General features: G+C 66.2%; 1 protein-coding gene across 1 annotated transcript; it reads left to right on the plus strand.

Annotated features, from left to right (window-relative positions):
* Positions 1-1,616: 1,616 nt before the first annotated feature.
* On the plus strand, positions 1,617-16,247 carry RIPK4 (receptor interacting serine/threonine kinase 4). Its single transcript, XM_055127756.1, is given in 9 exon segments — positions 1,617-2,025; positions 7,619-7,910; positions 10,938-11,086; positions 11,790-11,839; positions 12,754-12,912; positions 12,997-13,082; positions 14,259-14,517; positions 15,004-15,485; positions 15,487-16,247. Coding segments are annotated over 9 exon segments (2,304 nt in total). The 5' UTR covers positions 1,617-1,846; the 3' UTR covers positions 16,135-16,247.
* Positions 16,248-22,963: the final 6,716 nt, after the last annotated feature.

Here is a 22,963-nt window from a genome sequence, read left to right on the forward strand (position 1 = left end):
GAGTGACCTTGAAAACTTCATACAGCTTTCTTTCCCTAGGCGGGGCGGGGTGGCCTTTCTCCTGCGCACCTTGGGGGCTGCTCCCCAGCGCGCTCTGGGCCCCTCCCCCACCGTCTCCACCGGCTCCAGCCCGGGCGCAGAGGCAGCCGCAGACACCGCATAAATATTTGCCCAGCGCAGCGAGCAGATGATGAAATAAATAAAATTGGCATGTTTTATTGCGTGATTGGTGGCCCGTGACTCATCGCTGATGGAGCACTTGGGGAGGTGAGCCTGGAGCTGCCAGGCTGCCCCGTCCGAGGTGCTGGGCTGAGCCCCGGAGCCGGAGTCCGTGCGCTCCCCCAACCCTGCCTGGGAGCGCCCACCGTGGAGCTCTCCCCTCCCGTGGGTGCCACGCGGCGGCGCGCGCTGCCAGCCTGCAGCAAGCCCGCACAGGCCGCGGGGCCCGCGGGGCCGGGAGGGACGGCGGGCTGTTTACAGAGCGCAAGGCGGGGAGGCGCTGGGGAAGCTGCGAGAAGCGCCGGGACCCCCTCTCCCTCCCTGGCCGTCTCCGCACAGCGGCCCCGAGCGCGGCCCGGCCATGGCTCCGCGCCCCGCGCCCGTCTCTGCGCGCCCGTCTCTGCGCCCCGCGCGCGCCTTCCAGCCAGCGGTCCCGGGAGCGGGCGGCTCTGACCCAGACGTCGCTCCGGGATCGGAACTACCCGGCTGGGGACGCCCCCCAGGTGGAGACCCAGCGCTCCTTCTCACAGAAAGTGTAAAGAGATAAAGCCCGCGGCCCCTGCCGGCCGCACTAGATTTTAGATCAGCCCCGAGGGTCGTGGGAGGAAAACAAGCGAATTCCAAAGGGGAAACTTGTGCGCGAAGAAGCCAGAGAAAGGAGTCTCGGGAGGAGGGGCAAGGTGGGAGAGAGGGGGTTTCCAAAGGTCACATCCTGCGCCATGCCCGGTGCGGCACGGGGTGGGGAACGGGGCGGGGGGGGGGGGCGGCTGGGAAGGAGTGGCCAGGCGTGGGGGGCGCTTGGACAGACCCCGCTTCTCCCAGCGCTGAGCCCGGAGTAAGTCCTGAGCACCGCTGGGTGTGCCCCGAAATCCAGAACGGAAAGGGAAAGGGAAGGAAGGAAGGAAGAAAGGGGAGGAAGGGAGGAACGGAAGGAGAAAGGACGGGAGAGGAAGGAAGAGAGGAAGGGAGGGAGGAAGGGGAAGGAAAGAAGGAAGGGAGGGAGAGAGGAAGGAAGGATAGAAGGGGAAGGAAGGAAGGGAGGAGGAAAGAGAAAGGGAGGGAGGAAGTGAGGCAGGATGGGAGGAAGAAAGGGAGGGAGGAAGGAAGGGAGAGAAAGGAAGGAAGAAAGGAAGGAAGGAAGGAAGGGAGGAAGGAAAGAAGGAAGGGAGGAAGAAACAGGAAGAAAGGAAGGGTTTAAGGAAGGGAAGAAGGAAGGGAGGGAGGAAGGAAGAGAGGAAGGAAGGGAGGGAAAGAAAGGAAGGAAGGAAAGAAGGAAAGAAGGAAGGAAGGAAGGAAGGAAGGAAGGAAGGAAGGAAGGAAGGAAGGAAGGAAGGAAGGAAGGAAGGAAGGAAGGAAGGAAGGAAGGAAAGGAGGGAGGTGGGGGGAGGCCACGGCGAGTGGCGGGCCGGCCCTGCGGGTTCTGGCCCGGTGCTAGCAACGCTAACTCCACGCTGAGGCCCGAGGGGCGCAGAGTAGGTGGGAGCAGTCGGCGCCCCCCGCCCGCGGCTTCCTCTCCCCCCTGCGGGCGGCCGGGCGGGCGGGGCGGGGCGCGCGGCGGAAGTGGCGTCGGCGGGCGGGGCGCGCACCTGGGCACCTGGGCGGGCGGCGGCGGCGGCAGAGGTGCGCCATGGAGGGCGACGGGAGCCCGTGGGCCCTGGGGCTGCTGCGCACCTTCGACGCGGGCGAGTTCGCGGGCTGGGAGAAAGTGGGCTCGGGCGGCTTCGGGCAGGTGTACAAGGTGCGTCACGTCCACTGGAAGACCTGGCTCGCCATCAAGTGCTCGCCGAGCCTGCACGTCGACGACAGGTCGGTGGCCGGGGACGCGGGTCCCGCGCGGCGGCGGGTCGGGCCCCCGTCCGTGCGGGCGCGGGTGCGCCCCGAGGGAGGTCCGGGCGCGGGGCGGGGCGCGGGGGCCGGCTGGGCGAGCTCCGGGCGCACGCGGGGGCTCCTGAGCCTCGGGAGGGCGGCCGGGGGCGTGGGGAAGGGCCTCGAGGCGCAGCCTGGTTCCCGGGGGCGCCCCGGGTGCCCACGGTCGCGGGCCCCCCGAAGGCGCGTCCGGCCCGGCCGGGCCCCGCGCGCGCGCCGCTGCGGTCTGCGCCCGGCTTAGAGAAATTGCCGGGCTGGGGATGTGGGCTTTGTCGGCGAGTTTAGAGCGCGCCCGAGCTACTTAGTAATTTAGGCTGGAGCACAAATTGGTGTGAGACGGTGGTTATTTGGGTCGGAAGCACCACCGGCTTGGCCTGGCGAGGCATTCCGGGGGCCGCCGGACCTGGCCGGGGCCGCCTTGGGGGTCTCGTTCTGTCCGGGCCGGCCCGCCCGGGGCTGGGTCTCGCCGCCTTGTTCTCAGGCCCGGCCTCGAGGGAGGAGCTTTGCTTTAACCCGCTTTGCCGCGGTGCCTGACGCCGGCCCTCCCTTCAGAGCGGGCCGGGGGCTGCCCGGTGCCACCCCAGGGCGGTGGGCGCTGGCTGGAGAGGGTTGGAAGGTTTACAGCGGCCCGGGGTGGGTGTGGGCGGTGGTGTGTATTTCTGTGGGGTTTGGGGCAGGGGCAGGAACGTGTCCAAGGAACCTGTGTTGTGTGGGTTGGTGCAGGCCAGGGGGTGCCAGCAGCACCTGCTCTGAGACCGTCTTCCTGGCCAGGGGATAGCACAGCGGGCGGGGCACTCCCCTTGGACCGCCAGCGCCCGTAGGCTTCCCCGAGACCCTGCCGGGGGTGACCCCCGAGTGCAGAGCGGGAGCCAGCCCCGAGCACCCCGGACCGTAGCCCAAACACGGCAGAGAAAACAAGAAAACGGTCTTTCCCGACCTGTGTAGTTGGGGAGGGGGCTGCAGATGGCACAGTGGCCCCATCCCTGCGTCTGCCGCCCCCTCCCCACACACAGAGCCCCGCCTGTGCCTCGTGCCCCAGCACGCAGCAGGAAGCAGGCTTCGGGGGCAGGGCCCCTCCGTGACCCAGCACAGCTCCCGGTGGCTCCTGGCTGTAAGCCTGAAGTCAGCTGCGCTTCTTTGAGACTCGGGTTCCAGGGGCCGGTCATGGAGCCCCGCGGCCCCCGCCCCAGCCTCCCCAGCCCCCCTGAGGCTTCTCTGCTGCCGGGAGGGGCGCCCTGCTTGTTTTGCTGAAATCCAAGCTCCCGGGAGTGGGGCCAGGGCCGGCCTGAAAGTGAGCCCCAGTGCTGGGCCCGCAGCGAGCGGGTCTGTTCTGGGGAAGGCTCGCGCTTCTGGGCCCAGTCGGTGCGGCTGACTCACCGTGAGAATCTGTTATTTCCAGCCCGGAGTGTCGGGTCTGGGTGGGCTGCTGGGGAGGAAGCCCCCGTGAGCAGCATCAGCCCCCCTGGTCGGCACCAGGAGGTCACGGCGGGCTGCACGGCCTGCTGGGCGGGAGCACTGGGTGAGTGGCCATCTCTGGTGGCGGACCCTGGCCCCAAGCAGCTGCTCTGGTGGGGCTCACTTCCCTCCCCTGTCCCCCCCCCTGCAGGCAGTGGGGGGTGGAGGGATCAAGTTCAGGCTCCAGGTGCAGCCCCAGCCCCTGCCCGCACCTCCCCGTGGGAATGGCCTGGGGTCCTTCAGTTGGGCAGGTGCCAGGCTGCAGGGGGCCCTCGGGGGCCAGTGGCGGCCTCCCGGCCCCTCCTCCGTGCCGCCCCTCTACATAGCAGGCTGCCCTGGGAACCACACTTGTGTTTTGGGGAGAGGATGGGGTGTCTGGTTTCAAAGAGCCATGGGGGGGTTGGGGTGGCAGAGAGTGTCTGCCCAGTGCTCCCAAGGTAGGTGCTCTCATCAGCTATGGGGGGCGGGGGGTGTCTGGATGCCCATCTCGGGAGGAGGCGGGACCCGTGGAGTCCTCTGGTGGGCACTGTCACTCTGCGGGGCGCTACCCCCCACCCGGGCGCAGAGGGAACTCCAGAACAGCCGCGGCGGGCGCGGGCCCAGCTTCGGGCGAGCCCCGGCACATCCCCGGGCCGCCGCTGCAGAGCCGCAGTAGGACAAGCCCGTTTCTTGTCAGTTTAAAAATAGCAGTGTGGGAACCCTTGCCGAGCCTGGGAACGCAACTGCAGGCGCACGAGCGAGCCCGGGCGGTGAGGCCCGCTTCCGCTGCCGCCTCTCCAGGTGCTGCCCAGGCTTCCCGAGGGGACCCCCCCGGGGAGATGCCCTGTCCTGCCCCTGGGCAGGAGGGAAGTGGGGAGGACCACGCAGGGGCCAGGAATCCCGAGAAGCCAAGCCGGGCCCCGAGAGATGGCTTGGCCCGCCCGGCCCTGTTCCCCCACAGCCCCCTCGGGAGTCACCCCTGAGTACCGAGCCAGGAGTGTGACCCCCCTGCCCCCCCATGCCCAAAAGCAAAAATAAATAAAAATTAAGGTCAGCAAATTAACCCCGGCCAGCTGGGGCTTCTGCCCAAGTCGGGGCTGGCTGGTGTGGACGGAGTCAAGGGGCCGTGTTTTGGGGACGGCGCCACGGGGCTGGGGGCTGGGGGTCCCGCCGTGCTGACTTCCCCCAGGAGGGAGGGCTGCAGTGACCCTCGGGGATGGATCGGCAGCTCTTCCTGGGCTGGAGCGAACAGCCCTGAGGAAGTGCCGTGCTCCACGCAGGCACTGCCCCCCCCCCCCCCCCCCCCCCGCTGCTAGTTGCTTAGGGGTTCCCAGCCCCTGAGGGCCGAGACTATCTTACCAGGTGCGACCCTCCAGGGAAATCGTCGGGATGTAACCTGTGGTTCCAACAGACTCTCGGACCCCTGGGACCTGCTGGACCCTCGGCCTTGGGCAGAGAGGCTGGACGTTCTTCCTGGGCACCCCAGCAGGGCCGTCCCAGCACCCGCCAGCTGCCTTCTCCGGGAGGGAAGCGGAGTCTCGGCTGGGTCCTTCTGGGGCCGGCAGGGCGCTTGGAGAGAGGGGCTTGGACCCGTGTTAGGAAACCGGCTCTTCCTGGGTTGGTGTGAGGGGGGGTGTGAGCTCCTTTTTGCAGGGTGGGGGGTGCAGGCCTGACGGGGGGAGGGCGATAGGGGTCCGGGTCCCACTTAGCATGGAGCTCTTGTTGGGAAGGTCAGGGGGCCTTGGGGGCCTGTTCCCCGCTCATTGTCCGGTTTCCTGGGGCGGGGTGGGCCTGACTGAGGCGCCTGGGTCTCACCCGAAAACGTGCCTGAGTCCTCAGTTCCCCCTTCAGGGGGCTTGTCCAGGGCCCCCATGCCGGCCCCCACTTCCTCTGTGCTCAGCCCTGCCCTGTGCAGGTCAGTCAGGGCTGGGCCGGCGGTGCAGGGTCTTGGGGCCGGAGGGGGCCTTTTTCTGTTTCATCTGCTTTGCCCCCCCTCCCTCCGGATGCGCTGCAGGCAGAGGAGGGGCCCATCTGCTCGGTCTCCCCCAGCCCTGCAGTGAGCGCGTGTGGGGGTGAGGCCCCGTCAGCCCTGACTGTCCCCTATGGGCCCACACCGCTGCGCCTTATCAGTGCATTTGGGGGCTCTGCGCCTCATCAGTGCATTGGGGGGCTCTCAGGTCATAGACCCTGGGGCACAGTGGGGGGTGATTCTGTGTTGCCTCAGGGAGCTGTGTAGGTCTTTGTGGGGGCTTCTCCTGCTGTCTCAGAAATTACTGTTCGTGGGGCCAGAGCTATAGCACAGCGGGTAGGGCGTTTGCCTTGCACTGGGCTGACCCGGGTTCGATCCCCGGCTTCCCATATGGTCCCCCAAGCACCGCCAGAAGTAATTCCTGAGTGCAAAGCCAGGAGTAACCCCTGAGCATCGCTGGGTGTGACCCAAAAAGCAAAAAAAAAAAGAAAAGAAAGAAATTACTGTTTGAGGTGCTCGGGGGCCGCGTGGCGCCTGCCTCCCCCGGGACTGTCACTCTCAGAGACAGGTGTTGTGCCGGTCCGTCAGGCACTGCTCCTGCCCCTGGCTGGGGAGGGGGCTGGGGGGGTGGCAGGTGCCTCCCAGATCTGGGGCGTGTGTCCCTGTGTGCTGGGGCAGGGGGCGTCTCTGAGTCACTCCAGCAGGCGGCCCCGTTCCCAGACCTAACGGGTCATGTCTGGGCATGTGGCTCTGGAAGTTTCCTTACTAGAGGCAGATCCCAGCGCTGGCTGGAGCCTGGACCCCACCGGTGGGGTGGGCCTGCTGGAATTTCTTTGCTCAGGTTACCTTGGGCCAGGTGTGACTTGGCCGTGTCCTTGGATGCTGTGCCGGGGTCCTGTGGTCGCCCCAGAGCTAGCGAGCCTGCAGGCGGGGAGGGGCCTGCGGGGCAGGTGTGCGCCGAACCCCGGGGGCCCGTGGCATTGGCGCCTGGTGGTCTGGGCCCTGGTTGAGACTCCGCTCCGGCAGGAGGACACAGAGACCTATTCCAGGGTGTCCACGGAGACCTGCTTTCCTCGTGCACAGCGGGATGGATGCACACACACACATGCACGCACACATACACATGCACATGTGTACACATGTACATGCACACACATGCTTTCACCCCCACTCACACACATACACACACGCATGCACACGCATGCACATGCACGCGCACATACACATCCTTTTACCCCCACTCACACACATGCACACACACGCGTGCACACACATGCACATGCACGCGCACATGCACACGTGCATTCACATCCCCCCACACATGTGCACACACATGCACACGTACACATCTCCCATATGCACAAACGTGTGCACACACACGTACATGCACACAAACATACACACACACATGTCCGTCACAGCAAACCCCTCACAGGCTGCTCACACGCCTCCGGCCGTGGCGGGTGACACTCTGATGCTGGGCAGAACAGGATGACATGTCGCAGCTGTGGAAGGAGGGACCTGGGGACACTGGCATCCTTTTTATTTTATTTTTTTTTGCTTTTTGGGTCACACCTGGCAATGCTCAGGGGTTACTCCTGGCTCTGCACTCAGGAATTACTCCTGGTGGTGCTCGGGGGAACCATATGGGATGCTGGGAATCGAACCCGGGTCGGTCGCATGCAAGGCAAACACCCTCCCCGCTGTGCTATCGCTCTGGCCCTGACGCGGCGTCCTTACGCTGGGTGCTTTTCGGGGGCCGGGGCCCGCAGGGGAGCGGATGGTGGTGAGGGTGACAGTGAGGTCACGTGTGTGGACGGGCTGGGTTTAAGGACAGGGCGGAGGTCTGGAGTGGGGGCCAATGGCCGTGACCCTGCCCGGGGCCTTGACTGGGACTGGGTCATCCCTCACGGCTGTTTCTCGGCTCCCCCAGGGAAGAGATTGTGTGGGACCCCCAGCCCAGGGTGCCCAGGGACCCCCTGCGGGTTTCCTTCACGCACCCCCTCTCCCCTGCAGCCCCCCCATGCAGTGGTGTGTGAACAGCCTCCCCATGGAAGGCTCTGGAAGGACGGGAGGGGAGGGTGGCGGCTGGTGTGGGCCGTGCTCCCCTCACGCCTCGGCCCTCCCCAGGGAGCGCCTGGACCTCCTGGAGGAGGCCCGGAAGATGGAGCTGGCCAAGTTCCGCTACATCCTGCCGGTGTACGGCATCTGCCGCGAGCCCGCAGGGCTGGTCATGGAGTTCATGGAGACGGGCTCGCTGGAGAAGCTGCTGGCCGCCCAGCCGCTGCCCTGGGAGCTGCGCTTCCGCATCGTGCACGAGACGGCCGTGGGCATGAACTTCCTGCACTGCCTGTCCCCGCCGCTGCTGCACCTGGACCTCAAGCCCGCCAACATCCTGCTGGACGCCCACTACCACGTCAAGGTGGGCTGCCCGCGCCCGGCTGGTCTGGGCCGGGGGAGGGGCCCTGAGTAGGGGCTCGGCTCTGCTCTGTGCGGGAAGGGTTTCAGGGGCGGGCCGGAGCGGGGGGCGCAGACACGGGCACCCCAGGGTGGCCGCAGGGTCCCTGTCCCTCCCGGAAGGCCTGTGTCCGGGTCTTGCGTCCCTGCTGGTCACCTCTGCCCTCTGCCAGCTGCCGGGGCCCACGGGAGCACTCCCCGCGGTGCTCAGGTGCTCAAACCCAGGTTGGCCACGAGTGAGGCCCACTCCTGCCCCGCGGTGCCAGCTCTGAGGGCCCCGCCCTCGTTTCTGACTCAGAGTGGACCCCCAGCCCCGGTGGGTTGGCCTTGGTGAGCGGGGTCAGCCGCGCTCCCTGCTGCAGGCCCCCAGGGCCGAGCACTGTCCTCGGTGCCCCTGTATGTGGCTTTCTCTCCGCCAAAGGAAAGGAGGGTGACCTGCTGCACTCCCTGGCAGCGGGCACGGTGCCCAGGGCTGTTCGAGGAAGGAGCTTTCGCTTTGAAGGGTAATTGCAGGTGACCCGGGAGCGGGTGTCTCTGTGCGAGGAGCTGGGGTCGGGGTGAAGGAGGGGGCGGGTGGCCTGGCCCGTGCCCATGTGGGGCCTTTGATCTCACACCTGCAGCTCCACTCGGGGAGAGGGCAGAGAGGGGCTGATGACGGCCTGGAGGACTCGGCGGGCGAGCGGGTGGGGGGTCCCCAGGGGTTCTGGGTGCGAGGAAGAGCGCGGAGGTGGAGGAGCGTTCTGGAATCTTGGTTTTGTTTGTTTCTGAGCCACACCCGGTGGTGCTCAGGGCTTACCCCAGCTCTGCCCTCAGGAGTCACTCCTGGCAGTGCTCAGGGCACCATGCGGGGTGCCCGGGTGGAACCCTGGTCGGCTGCGTGCCAGGCAGGTGCCCTGCCCGCCATCCTACCACTCAGGTCCTGTTCTGGAATCTTCAGGGAGGAAAGTGGGAGCCTGGAGGTGCTCAGACACCTGCTCCCCCACTCCTGACACCACCCAAGGGCCTCCAGGAGTGACTGCCAAGCACCGGGCCAGGAGTGAGCCTGCACTCTGGGTGTGGCTGCCAGTCAACACTCAAACACACACACACGTACACAGTCACACTCCCACATTCATGCTCACACACATTCACTCTCACAGGTACACGCTCACACACACGCTCATCCACATTCATGTGTACACGCTCACACACACACTCTCTCACACTCACTCTCAAACACACACACACTCTCACACACTCTTACGTACACACATGCATGCTCACACACACATGCTCACACACTCACACTCACATGTTCATGTTCACACAAGCTTACACACTCACTCTCACACTCTCACTCTTATACACTCACACACTCTCACTCATGCTCTCACACACACACACACACACACACACACACACACACACTCATGCTCACAACACACCACCCTTCCTGAGGGCCCGTCACTGCCCTGCAGGCCCAGCCGGGTGCTGGCTCGTGGTGCCCGGGGGCTGTCCACTCTCCCCTAGGGACCTCCCCTCCCGGCCACGCCAGGCACCCGTCAGCTCTCCTGGTCACTTGCCGGCGGCTGCTCTCTGCCGCCTAATGCACCCGCAGGCCAGGCCTGGTGGCCATCTGGGCCTCCTGTCCCCGTAAAGGAAGGAGGGAGGTCCAGGTAGGGGCCTGGGGCCTGTGGGGGGCTCAGAGCCACCCCCTTTCCCGGCTCCTCCCGTGTCTCTGGTCACCGCTCAGTGCAGGCGGGGGCTGTCGGGCGGGCAGTCAACCCAGGATCCACACACGGGACCTCCCTCCCCCCCACGGGCCCCGGCAGACACGGACTTGATTCCCTTTTTGTTCTGCAGAGCAGCGGGCTGAGCCGGCGCCTCGCCCCCACCGGGCAGGTGCCCTGCTGCCTGCCCAGACTCGAGATACGAATTTCATTTATTTTTACTGGGGCTTTAAGGACCATGCCGAGTGGTGCTCAGTCCCTCCTGGCTCTGTGCTCAGGGTCGCCTCTGAGTGGCCTCTGGGTGGCCGCCCGCAGGGCCGCTCGCCGCGGTACCGTCTCCCCAGCCTGGCAGGCCCAGTTCAGGCCGAGCAGTGCCCACCCGGCCTCAGGTCTCCGGCTGCCCCGGGACCCAAGCGCCAGTCTCTGGGGTCTGGTACTGGCCCCTCACTGCTCTCTTCCCGTGGCCTGGGAGTGGGGGTGCCAGCGGGCCGTGGGGGTCCGCGGTGAGGTCTGGGGCGGGGAGGGTGGCACCAGCAGGGCCTGGGGACTGGGCGCTCTGAGCCCGCACACGGGCGCCGCCGCTCTGGCCTGGCCTGAGTCCGTCGTGTCAGGGGGGGTCGGCCACAGCGAGGGGCACGTGGCCGCAGCCCCCACGCCCGCTGCCGTGTCCTCTGCCGTCGCGGCTCACCCGGTCACTTTGTCGAGCGGCGGCTGGCGAGCCCCCCCCCAGGCCTTCTGCAGGGCTGGAGACCCTGCGGTGACGCTGCCCCCTCAGCCCTGCGGGCATCTCTCGGGGCACCCGGGCTCAGCACAGCCCGTGCCCTGAGGAGACGGGGTTGGTGCTGGCGGCTCCCCGCTGAGAGGGCCCCAGCCTGCGTCCTGGGGGCTCGGGGGCCGGCCTGTACTGGGGGTGGGCGCCGGAGAGGAAGCTACCCCCGCCCGCCGCCATCACCGCCCATCCGGCTTCTCCTGTCCCCTGGGCTGGGGGCTGAGCCGGACACTGCGCCTGGGGTTCGGGGAGGGAGCCCGGGCGGGGGCACTTGGGCGGAGGAGCTGCCGCCGCTGTGTTTTGTTGGCCTTGATGGGAGGCGTGTCCCCAACGTGCCACCACTTGCTGTGGCCCAGCTGGTGCGGCGGGTGGCTCGACTGGCTCGTCCGCTCCCCGCGGCCTCGCCTTTCCCGTTCTCCGGGTCCTTCTCCCGAGGGGGCCGGGTGGGCCCGGCTGCCGCGGCCTCCTCCCTGGGGGTGTGCTGATGGCGGCGTGTCCGTGCCTCTGCCCGCAGATTTCCGACTTCGGGCTGGCCAAGTGCCACGGGCTGTCCCACTCGCACGAGCTCAGCATGGATGGGCTTTTTGGGACCGTGGCCTACCTGCCCCCCGAGCGCATCCGGGAGAAGAGCCGGCTCTTCGACACCAAGCACGACGTGTACAGGTGGGCGCCGCCTCCTGCCCCGCCCTGCAGTGGCCCGGGACCCGGCTCATTCCTGGAGGAGGAGGGAGGGAAGGTGCCCCGGAGCACTGGAGCCCCGAGTCCCAGCACACGTCCTCGCCTGGCGTCCCACGGCCAGAACCAGAGCTGGGCCCTGCATGGGGTGGTGTCGGCCCGGCTGGCTTTGGGGAGAAGTCGGGGCTCCCCTGGCGGGTCTTGCACCCACAGCCCTGCTACGCCCCCACTCGCAGTGCTCCGCCCCTTAGCGCTTTCCCTGAGCCCCGCCCTCCTGCCCGCCCTGCCCCTGGGACCCCCCCCCCAACCTCTGGGGGCAGCAGAGGGCAGCGAGCCGGCGCCCTCCTGGTGCTGGGCCCTCAGCGGGGTGTCCCAGGTGGGCTCCCCAGGACACACGTCCTCGTCCTCATCCCCCGCTGCTCAGGAGGGCTCAGGGTCACAGCCCGTGCTACTGGCACACGCGGTGCCCTCCCTGCACCAGCTCGCACATGTGAACACCTGCCAGTACGCAAGCATGACCACCTGCTAGCACGCAAACATGAACACCCACTAGTACACACATGTGAACACCTGCCACCTGCCGGCACATGTGACCACCCGCAGGCACACACATGTGACTGCCCGCCACCTGCCTATGCTCACATATGGTTCCCACCCGCCAACACTCACCTGTGAACCCCCCCACCCCCAGCTTCGCCATCGTCATCTGGGGCATCCTGACGCAGAAGAAGCCGTTTGCGGGTGAGTGTCTGGGGGGCCGGGCAGACTCGGGCACCGTGTTGGGGGAGGGGCCCCCGGTGTGCGCGTCCCGTGCCAGCTCTCGTGCCGGCTGTGTCTGGCGCAACCACAGGCCCCACCTCCGAGCCAGGCACTTTCGCGGCACTCCACGCACGTCTCCGCGGTGTGGTTCTGGAACGTTCCATCATCCCGCAGGCACAGCCGTGCCCTTGACCTCCCTCCCAGCTCTCCGTCCCCGGGGCTGCCAGTGTTTCTCTCGGGGCTGTGCTAGTTCGGAGCACTCCAGTTTGCTTTCGCAGGTGCTGGGGGCTTCTCCTGGGTCTGCCCTCAGGACCAGGCCAGGGGCCTCGGCGGTCCCTGGGGGGGCGAGGACCAAGTCAGAGCTGCACGCAGGGCTGCTCCTCAGTCCCCGTGTGTGCTCTCCCTCTCCTTCCCTCCCTCTCTCCCCTCTCCCTCCCCCTCTCTGCTCTCTTCTCTCTCTTCCCTGTCCTCTCTCTTCTCCCTCCCTCCCCTCCCCCGCGTGCCCTGTGGTGTGTCCAGACACCTCCAGGTCCTGCGCACTGGCATGTGGTGTCCTGGCCTCTGTCTCCTCCCCACCCCCCCCCGTTGCCTCGGCTTCCTGTGGCCAGTGAGGTTTTCCTTCTTTGAACTCTGGGGGCGTGTGGGCTGCTGTGTGCGGGGCAGGAGCAGCTGTTTAGTGGGTGAGCACTGTGGCCTGAGTCTGGAAGGTGGCAGCTTACTGGCCCAGCCTGGCTTGGCTCACGGTGATGCCGCCTGGGGCTGGGGGGTAGCGGGGGCTGAGGGTCACCGCAGAGGGCAGGGCGGGGTCGCCCGGGCCCGGGGCCCTTCCCTGGCCGGGCTGGGATCTGGCAGAGTCTCCTTCCCCGGGGTCCCTGACGCCCCCACGCTGCCCGCAGATGAGAAGAACATCCTGCACATCATGGTGAAGGTGGTGAAGGGCCACCGGCCGGAGCTGCCGCCCGTGTGCCGCGCCCGGCCCCGCGCCTGCAGCCGCCTCCTGGGCCTGATGCAGCGCTGCTGGCACGCGGACCCCCAGGAGAGACCCTCCTTCCATGGTGAGGCCCGGGGCGGGGTGCCCGTGCGGGGGGCGCACGGAGGGCGTGGGGGCCTGCTCCCCGTGACCCGGGTGTCCTCCCCAGAGATCACGTCTGAGACCGAGGGCCTGTGTGAGAAGCCGGACGAGGAGGTGCCCGAGACGGCCCAGGAGCCCGAGCCCAGGAGCGAGGTGAGGCTGAGGCCTGGCACTGGCCTTCCGGGGGCACCAGGCTGAGAGCCCCTGGCCAGCCGCCGGGCTCGGGCTCCTCAGGGAAGGAATGGCGGGACCCAGCCCGCCCCGCCCCGCCACCCCCATGCTGTGTCCTCGTGCCCGGGGCGCCCGTGCCACTGAGGTGCGACCTGCAGCCGGGCGGGCGTGGCGGGGCGGGCCGGAGGGTTTATGGGGCTGTGTCTGGCCATATATGGGCACGTGTGTCGGGCGGGGGCAAAGGTGCTAGGCAGGTGATAGGAGGCGCAGCCCCACCCGGCCAGGTATGTGGCAGGTGTGTGGCAGGCCCGGGGCAGGGACCCCACAGCTCGGCCCTGGAGGGGGGGGGGGCTCGGTCCCCGGCCGCTCCACACCCCACTGCTCAGCGGAGAGCCCGGAGCCGTTGGCCACATGACGCCGGTGTCTTCCTGCCCACGTGTCTACCGCCAGAGCCCAGTCACGCTGGCCAGGGCTCAGCCCTGGGGTCTCCACCTCCTGCTGTCCCCGCCCCCCGCCCCAGTTGTCAGTGCTCGTGTGTGTGTAAGTGTGTGAGTGGAGGAAGAGTATGTGTGAGGGTAAGTACGTGTGTGAAAATGTAAGAGTGTGTGTGTATTCCCGGTGCCCCTACCTGTGTGCGTTGGTGTGTGGCCTACACACTCACATCCTCATGCTCTCTCACCCTCGCACACTCACACACACTCTGGCACACTCACCTCTTACATACTCTCACTCCTACACTCACACATTTATGCATATACACACGTGTTTCCACGTGTGCACGTCTGTATATGTATGTACGTGTCTCCGGGTCTGTATCTGTGTATGTATGTGTCTATGTGTGTCTGTGCATCTGTGTATGTGTGTCTGCGTACAGATGTATATATGTGTTCCTGTGCATCCGTATGTAGACGTATGTGTGTCCATGTATAGATGTGTGTGTTTGTGTGCCTCTGTCCTCGTGTGTCGATGTGTGTCGATGTGTGTGTCTGAGTGTTGTGTACAGTCGTGTGTGCCCCTGTGTGTAGATGGGTGTGTCTGTGTGTGTTGTGTACAGTCATGTGTCTGTGTGTATCTGCATCCATGTATAGACGTGTGTGTCTGAGCGTCGTGGACAGACGTGTCTGTGTGCCCACGTGGCTCAGCCCCCTGGTCCCACAGGTGCCCGTGCCCGCGCCCCTGAAGCGTGCGTCTGCGCCCCCGTCTGACGACTGCAGCCTGGCCGAGCTGCTGTCCCAGCTGGACTCGGGCGTCTCGCAGGCCCTGGAGGGCCCTGAGGAGCTGAGCCGCAGCGCGTCCGAGTCCCGGCTGCCGTCCGGCAGCAGCGACAAGAGGCTGTCGGGGGTGTCGTCCGTGGACTCGGCCTTCTCCTCCCGGGGCTCCCTGTCCCTGTCCTTCGAGCGGGACCCTTCTAGCACGGGTGAGTGGCCGGCGTTGGCGGGGCGGGGCGAGCAGCGGTGGGGGGGGTGGGCAGCAGGGGGACTCTGCCCCTGCACCTGTGCTTGCTGCCCCCTGCTGCTGCCCAGCGGCCCCGTGGCCCCCCCGAGCTGTTGGGACGGTTTCGCGTCCACTGTGGGCTGTGGCCCTTCCTGCCTCGCCCACCCAACTGCACCCGGGCCAGGCCCCAGAGCGTCCCTCTGCTCTCTGCGTCGCCCCCCGAGCTTTGCGGGGGCTGCACTGTTCGGGCTGTGTTGCCAGGGGCACCTTGGAGCCCTGAGCGGGTGCCCCCGGGGTGTCTGTCTTGTGGGGCGGCCGCAGGGGATGCTGGCCATGGGGAGGCTGGTCACGGGGAGACGGGGCTCACGTGGGGGGTACCCTGGGAGACACACCGGCCACGTGTGGGGACGCCTGGCTCTGAGGAGGCCGTGGGTGGTGGCCAGTCTGACTCTCACTGCTTTGCCCACAGACCTGGGCACGACGGACGTGCAGAGGAAGAAGCTGGTGGAGGCGGTGGTGAGCGGGGACACGGGGCGGCTGATGAAGCTGCTGCAGCCGCAGGACGTGGACCTGGTGGTGGACGGGGGCGCCAGCCTGCTGCACCTGGCGGTGGCCGCGGGCCAGGAGGAGTGCGTCAAGTGGCTGCTGCTGAACCACGCCAACCCCGACCTGGCGGACGGGCGGGGCGCCACGCCGCTGCACGCGGCCGTGGAGAAGCGGGGCCGCGGCATCCTGGAGCTGCTGCTGGCGCGCCGGGTCAGCGTGAACGCGGCCGACGAGGACCGCTGGACGGCCCTGCACTTTGCCGCGCAGAACGGGGACGAGGGCAGCGCGCGGCTGCTGCTGGAGAGGGGCGCGGCGGTGAACGCGGCGGACGCCGAGGGCCGCGCGCCGCTGCACGTGGCCTGCCAGCACGGCCAGGAGGCGGTCGTGCGCGTGCTGCTGCGGCGCGGGGGGCGACCCAGGGCTGCCCGCCAAGGGCGCGTGGCTGCCGCTGCACTACGCCGCCTGGCAGGGCCACCTGCCCATCGTCCGGCTGCTGGCCAAGCAGCCGGGGGTCAGCCTGGACGCGCAGACGCTGGACGGGAGGACGCCCCTGCACCTGGCCGCACAGCGCGGCCACTACCGCGTGGCCCGCGTCCTCATCGACCTGCGCTCGGCCGTGGACGTGTGCACCCTGCTGGCGCAGACGCCGCTGCACGTGGCCGCCGAAACGGGCCACACCAGCACCGCGCGGCTGCTGCTGCACCGCGGGGCCTGCCGGGACGCTGTCACCGCCGAGGGCTGCACCGCACTGCACCTGGCCGCCCGCCACGGCCACCTGGCCACGGTCAGGCTGCTCCTGGAGGAGCGGGCGGACGTGCGGGCACGCGGCCCGCAGAACCAGACGGCGCTGCACCTGGCCGCCGCCGCCGGCCACACCGAGGTGGTGGAGGAGCTGGTGCAGGCGGCCCGGGGGCTGGGCCTGCAGGAGGAGCCGGGGCTCCGGGCGCCCCTTCGCGTCTCCTGGGGCCGGCCCCACGCCACGGCCGTGGAGACCCTCAGCAGGCGCGTGCGGCTGCGCGGCCCTGCCCCGCTCCTGCGGAGAAGCAAGACCTAGGGGTGCCTCGGGCATGGGGGCTTCCGGCAGGGGCCCCCGGACTCTTCGGGCAGCGGCTGAGTGAGCCAGCGGCCAGGCTGGCCGTGGCGCTGGAGGCGTGGGCCCCGCGTGGCCTCTCCGTGGCAGAGGGCGTGGCCTGAACCGTCTGCTCTGAGTGGCCAGCACTGGCCCAGGGGGCGGAGCGGGGGCTGTCCAGGGCTGGCTCAGGGCACAGAGGCCGGGGGACGCTTCCCCCCCTCTGTGGGGAGGGCTCTGCCTGCGCCTTGCCCTGTGCAGCGCCGCTGGCCCTGGGAGGGTGGACAGCGAGTCCTGAGCAGTGGCCGATGTCACCTCTGAGAGCCGCGACCTGGTCGGTCAGCCTGCGTGGGGGCCGCTGGGGACCCCGGGAGCGGCCAGCTCTCCTGTGTCTTTCAGCCGAAGACGTGTTACTTGTTTTTAAAACTCTAGAGCCAAAAAAAAAAAAAAAAGGTAAATATTCCGGAGAATCTCTGGAACCTTCTCGGTTTCAGAGTGGGGGCGGGGGTCGCCCGTGAGGCGAGTCCCTCCTCTGTCATTCCCCTCCGGCTGGCATCTCGGTAGGGTGGCGGTTTGGGTGGGGCGGGGGTGGGACCCTAGGCTTCTGGGGCGCCCCTGGCAGCCCTTGTAGCTGCCCCGGACACGGGGTCCCAGCCTCTCCCCTGTGGGCTTGGATTTGGGTCAGAGAAATGCCGTGTAGACGTGAGTGGTGGCTGCAGCCCCCTCCCCGCGCCCGTGGCCGACATGGGGGCCTGCCTCCGACACACGTGTCCCGCCGTGGGGCGGTCTGGGGGGCTGCGGGCCTGCTGTGTGTGACCTGACGTACTGTGTGTGTGGGTGTGAATCTGGACACATCCTCATTTTCCAGGACGGGAGATGCCCAGACTGTGGACCTGGCCCTGTTTTAACGGGCCTCAGACCTGTACTCGTGCTGTTGTATTCCGCGCCGTCAATAAAGCGAGTGTTCTTCCCAGTGGGCCTCTGTCCTTCTGTCCTGGTGGTTGGGTCACCCCTGCAGTGCTCAGGGCTTACTCCCAGCTCCGTGCTCTGGGGCGGGGGCTGGGGATCGACACTGTGCCCGGTTTTGAGCCAGGGTCTGTATGTGTGCCAGGCACACGCCCTTCCCCCCGTCCCCCCTCCCCGGCCCCCCAGACTCCGTTTGCTTGGGGACAATACCCGGGCACTGTGTCAGCCCAGGTTCCTGGGTCCTGCGTCGCCGCGTCCTGCGGGCACTCGGGGAGGGCCCCGAAGACCCGAGGTGTCGCTAGGTCTTTCTCTGGCTGAACTTCGCACTTGGAGCATGTCCTTCGTCCAGAGCGCCATGATGTACAGTCCTGCTCTCGGTGGGGTCTCGCGTCCAGCGGAACCTCACACAGGCCAGTGTCCGCTGCTGCCACTGTGGCCTCGGCAGCCCCGCCTGCTGCCCAACTTGGTCAGCGCGTTCTGTGGACGAGAGCCTGCGCTCGGGGATCATTTCAGGTTGCCGGCAAGAGAGAAGCGGCTTGGGACTCGGCGTTCTCTCTACCTGGGCTTCCCGTGTGTTTACCTCTTACCTCACTTGGGTACGTCAGGTGTGATTTTTTTCCTCCTGTGTCTTTCACCATCTAACCACTAGGCTACCCATCCATCTGTTCGCCTGCCCCTGCTGCCATCCATCACTCGTCCCTCCATCTGATGCCCCTCTACCTGCCTGTTCCCCGTCCTTCCGGTCACACCCGCCCATGCGCTCACCCCCCTACTCCCCTGCCCACTGTCCCCACCTCCAGAGCAGTGTTGATGCCTCTGGTGTGTATGTCCCCTGAGGAAGGACCCCTCCCACGGGACCGCCGGAATCGGCAGTCCACATGCGCCCAGCTCGGCTGTCTGAGTCCCGAGGCCTTCCCGCTTTCCTGCCTCTCTCAGAAGCAGCCTGTCTGCCTCCAGGGCAGGGCCAGGGCGGTTGGGGTAGAGAAGGGAGCACTGTGACACAGATGGTTGGAGGGGATGGTCTGGATGGGAGATGTGTCCTGAGAGTGGGCAAAGGACAAACATGATGGCCTCTTGCCAGCTGCATTGCAAACCATAATGCCCAAAGGGGACGGAGAGGGAGGGGGAGGAGGAGGGAGGGAGAGAAGGAGGAAGGGAGAATGGGAGAGGGAGGGAGAAAGGGGGAGGGAGAAAGGGAGAGGGAGGAAGGGAGAATGTGAGAGGGAGGGAGAAAGGGAGGGGGAGGGAGAAAGAGAGGGAGGGAGAGGGAGAGGGAGAGAGGGGGAGGGAGAAAGGGAGAGGAAGGGAGAAAGGGGGAGGGAGAAAGGGAGAGGGAGGAAGGGAGAATGTGAGAGGGAGGCAGAAAGGGAGGGGGAGGGAGAAAGGGAGAGGGAGAGAGGGAGGGAGAAAGGGAGAGGGAGGAGGGAGGGAGAGGGAAGAGGAGGCAGACTGCCGGTGGCGGGAGGGAAACGGGACACTGGGAGTGGGACACGCACTGGCGGCGGGGTGGGTGTTGGAACGCCTTGTGACCAAGTCCCACTGTGAGAGCTTTGCAACTTTGTATCCCACGGTGGGTCAATAAAAAAAGGAAATAGTATCCTTTGCAGATGGGAAGAGACGGAAGGGGGGGTTGTGTCCTGGCTGCCACCCACGGCCTGGCAGCGGGAGGACTGCCCTGGGGCAGAGCTGGTCACTGCGACCTGCCCTCCCCGGGCTCGCGTGGAGGGCACCTTGGCCTGCGCTCCTGGAGCACTGAGCTCCCTCGGCTCGTGAGCGTGGGCTGTTCCATGGCACTGTGCTCTTGCTGTCCTCAGTGTGATGGCAGCGGCGTCCACTCGGTCGGTCACCCTTAGTCACCCTCCATGCCCTTGAGTGCTGCGAGACCGGAGGGTGGGGGCTCTGCCTGCGCCTAGCTGCACGGTGGTCAGCGCTGCGTCCAGTGAGCGGGCGGCCAGCAGCTGTGCTGTGGTCAGCGCTGCGTCCAGTGAGAGGGTGGCCGGCAGCTGTGCGGTGGTCAGCGCTGCGTCCAGAGAGTGGGTGGACGGCGGTCATGGCTGTGCCGTGGTCAGCCCTGTGTCCGGAGAGCGGGTGGCCGGCGGCCGGGAGGAGGCGGGTCAGGGCTGCACCCTGGGACCCGGACTGCTGTCTTAGGTCGACCCCCTCACTCCAGCAGCCCAAGGTCGCCATCTCTGCCCGTGGGGGCCTGGGGACCCCCCGGAGTTGCCCCCACCCCAGGGACGCTGCTCTCCTTCCTGCTGCCCTGTGGGGATCCCGCAGTCAGTGGCGCTGAGTAAGTGGGTGCAGCTCCCGGGAGCCGGTTTGTCCTGCCTGTCCCCCGCCCAGACCCCGGGGCCTTTCCTGGCAGCCGCTCCCCGGGGCTGCCCTGAGCACTGTCCCCCTCCTGCTCACTCCCGGCCACTCCTTTCAGTTCAGGGCCTTTTTGTTGTTGTTGTTTATTTTATTTGGGGGGCCACACTGGCTGTGCTCGGGGATCCCTGGAACAGAGAGGGCAGGGGGGACAGAAAGCTGGTGCCCTGCACCCCGCTTCTGCGAAATGCCTCGGACACGGGCCGGTGGTCTTCAGGGGCTGGCGAGGAGGATGGGGTGTCTGGTGACAAGGAGCACGGGGGCCACCCTGCCCCGCGCCCCTGGGAAGGACGTGGGCTCTCTGCGGCCAGGCAGTGGCCTTCTGCTGCCCCGACCGTCTCCAGCTCCTGGCAGACTCCATGGGGAGGACCCTGCCGGGTGGGGTCTGCGCCCTGGGTGAGGGGCAGCTCGGGGTAGCCCTGCCCTGCTGAGAGCGGCAGAGAAGAGCACTCCAAGATGGGAGCATGGGGGCACCCGGGCCAGTGAGGGGCAGCTCGGGGTGGGGGGACGGGCACCCGGGCAGGTGAGGGCCAGCCTGCATGAAGGACAGTGTGAGGGCAGCCGTGGTCTCACGGTGGTCTTCATGGGTGGTCTCAAAGGGTCTCTCTCTCTCTCTCTCTCAAAGGGGACTCGGGCCGTCCTGGCCGACCAAGACCCAGAGCCTCGGTCAGGGCCATGGGGTCCTGCAGGGATGTGTGGCCTGGAGCGAATGGTGCGGGTTCTGGCCGGCCAGCAGCTGGGGTCGGTCGGGACTGACACCCTCATACCCACCGCGGGCCCCTCTGGGGGCAGTGCAGGGACGGCGGCTCAGACAGGGGCTCCCCCCACCCCAGGGCTCACAGGCAGGCAGGGGCTGGGGGAGGGGGTCTGAGCCTGTCCCCCACAGTGCGGACGGAGAGAGGCGCCTGTGATTTGATTTTATTCTTTTTTTATGGTTCCACTTGGCTTTATTTATTTATTTATTTATTTATTTATTTATTTAATTGGAATCACCCTGAGAACAGTTACAAAGCTTTCCAGTTTAAGTCTAGGTCATACAATGATCAAACCCCCATCCCTTCACCAGTGCACATGTTCCACCACCAAGAACCCCAGTATCCCCCCATCCCACCCCTCCCCCCGCCTGTGTGGCAGACGATTTCCATTTTACTCTCTCTCCGCTTTGATCACATGCAATATTTCGACAAAAGATCCACCATTATTATTTGGAATTTTTCCCAACAACCAGACCTGCCAAAAAGGCGTCACTAGATGATTTGTTTTCTATTGCTGGTTATGAAGGGCGTATAACATCAAGCGGCCGCGGGATTTTGGATTTCTGATATTTTAGTAGTAAGCCTGGAGGGGGCGAGGGGCCCGTTCCACTCCCCACCCCATGAGGCCCCAGTCTCGTCACTGCAGCCTCATACCTGGCTGTCCAATAGGCTCTGAAAAGGTGGCGGCCACTGCGCCTTCCGGGAGAAAAGGCGGAAGGGACAAACGCCTTTCCCCACCGGGGTGGCACGGCGCCATAGTTTAATGCTCAGTCCAGAGGCATTTCTGCCAGAAGCCGCTGGGTTCCGAGGCTGTTCTGTGTGTCTCTGGGATCGTGGCCGTCCAGGAGCCAGGAGCCTTCGGTTTGATTTTTAATCTTTATTTTTTAAAATCACTTTTACTTATCTATTAACATGTTTCTAACCGGGTCACAGTGAGATAGACCGTCACAACGCCCTTCACGGTTGGGCTCAGTCGTGCGGTATCCAGGCGGCCCCTCCCCCGTGCACATTTGCACCAGCAGTGCCCAGGTTCCTCGCTGGCCGCTGTGGCGGGCACCTTTCTCCTCTCTCTCTCTAAGGGTCTTTAAAGCGCGCCGCTCTCGAGGCTGCCGGCCGCAGACCTGGGGCAGAGCCGTGCTGCCCTTCTAGACTGAGGCCGCCTGCAGCTGACCCCCGTCTTCTGTTTGGGGGGCACCTGATTAGGCAGGGCCCACCGGCACCGAAGGCCCTGACCCCTCCTCCGGGTCCTTGGTGTCACACGGCTGTTTGGCATTAGATGCTGAGCCTGTCCTCACCCCTCCCTCCAGAAGGTGCCGCAACGCAGGCCTGAGCTGGTGCCCAGCTGAGCTGGCCAGAACTGACCATCTGGTCCCGTTGCCCAGTCCCGCAGCCCTGGTCACTGAGGCCACAGGGAAGACTGAAGCCCCGCTCAGGCCCCCCAGTTAGTAGGAGAGGGTCACCCCCAGGGTCAGGCGCAGGGGGGACATGACAGAGAGGCTCAGGCTGCCCTCCCCGCCGGCCCCCGGCAGCCGCCCCTGCTTCTCCGGCACATTTGGGCCCCGTGTCCCGGCCGAGCCTGTCGGGGCCTGTCCCGAGGGGCCGCCCTGCTCCCGCTCAGCTCCCGGAAGGCTGGGGACAGGCAGGTCGCCTGGGCTGGGCAGGGCAGGGTCAGGCACCAGGGGCCTGGGCGGGCGGGGCCGGCAGGGAGAATTGGGGTCTTGTCCTCACCCTGCGGGAGTGGGAGGTGGGGCAGCTGGTCTGGCCTTTTTAAAAAATATTTATTTATTTATTTGCTTTTTGGGCCACACCTGGCGAAGCTCAGGAATTACCCCTGGCGGTGCTCAGGGGACCACATGGAATGCTGGGAATCGAACCCGGGTTGGCCGCGTGCAAGGCAAACGCTCTCCCTGCTGTGCCATTGCTCTAGCCCCAGGTCTGGCCTCCTGCAGGCCTGGGTCTGACCTAAGCCCCCAGTGTCTTTACCTCCTCCTCTCGGAGCTGCCCGCTGCCCCCGCCCAGGTCTCTCAGCTGACCACTACCCGGGACCACCCTGGACCCTGCACAGCCTCCTACTCTCGTTTCTGGGACGGTCCCCGGCCGGGCTATGCCCCTCATGCTCAGCCGCTCCATCCCGGGTGCCCACCAGCCTCTGTGGGAGGACAGCACCCCCTGTCACCTGGCACGCCTGGGACCAGGACAGGGGCGGCCCTCGCTGCAGAGAGCAGTCGAGGAGACGGGGAACCAGGGCCCAGCTTCCTCGGTTGCCTGTATGAGAAGCTCATATGTGTTGGAGATAGCAGGACTGTGTGCATGGATATGTGTGCGTGTGTGTATGTGCATGTGTGTGCATGCATGTACGTGCATGTTGTGCATTTGTGTATGTGTGTGTGCATGCATGTGTGTATGTGTGTGCGTCTGTGTCAGTCATGCCTGTGTATGTGTGGGTCATGCCTGTGTGGGTTCTTACGTGTCTGTATGTGCGCATATACAGACACACATGTGAAAGTGGGCACACAAGCATCACATGATACATGACATGTGTGCATATATGCACATATACAGCATGGTGGCACGTTTGCACCTGCATGTACATGTATGCATGTGTTCCGTGTGGGCACATCTACACATGAACACATGCATACATGTACATGCAGGTGCAAACGTGTGCCACACATGCAGTCCTGCTTCCCGGAATTCTAATCCTCTGGCACTTCAGGTGCAGAGCA

This window comes from Sorex araneus, chromosome 2, assembly GCF_027595985.1.
Source record: "Sorex araneus isolate mSorAra2 chromosome 2, mSorAra2.pri, whole genome shotgun sequence".
NCBI lineage: Eukaryota > Metazoa > Chordata > Mammalia > Eulipotyphla > Soricidae > Sorex > Sorex araneus.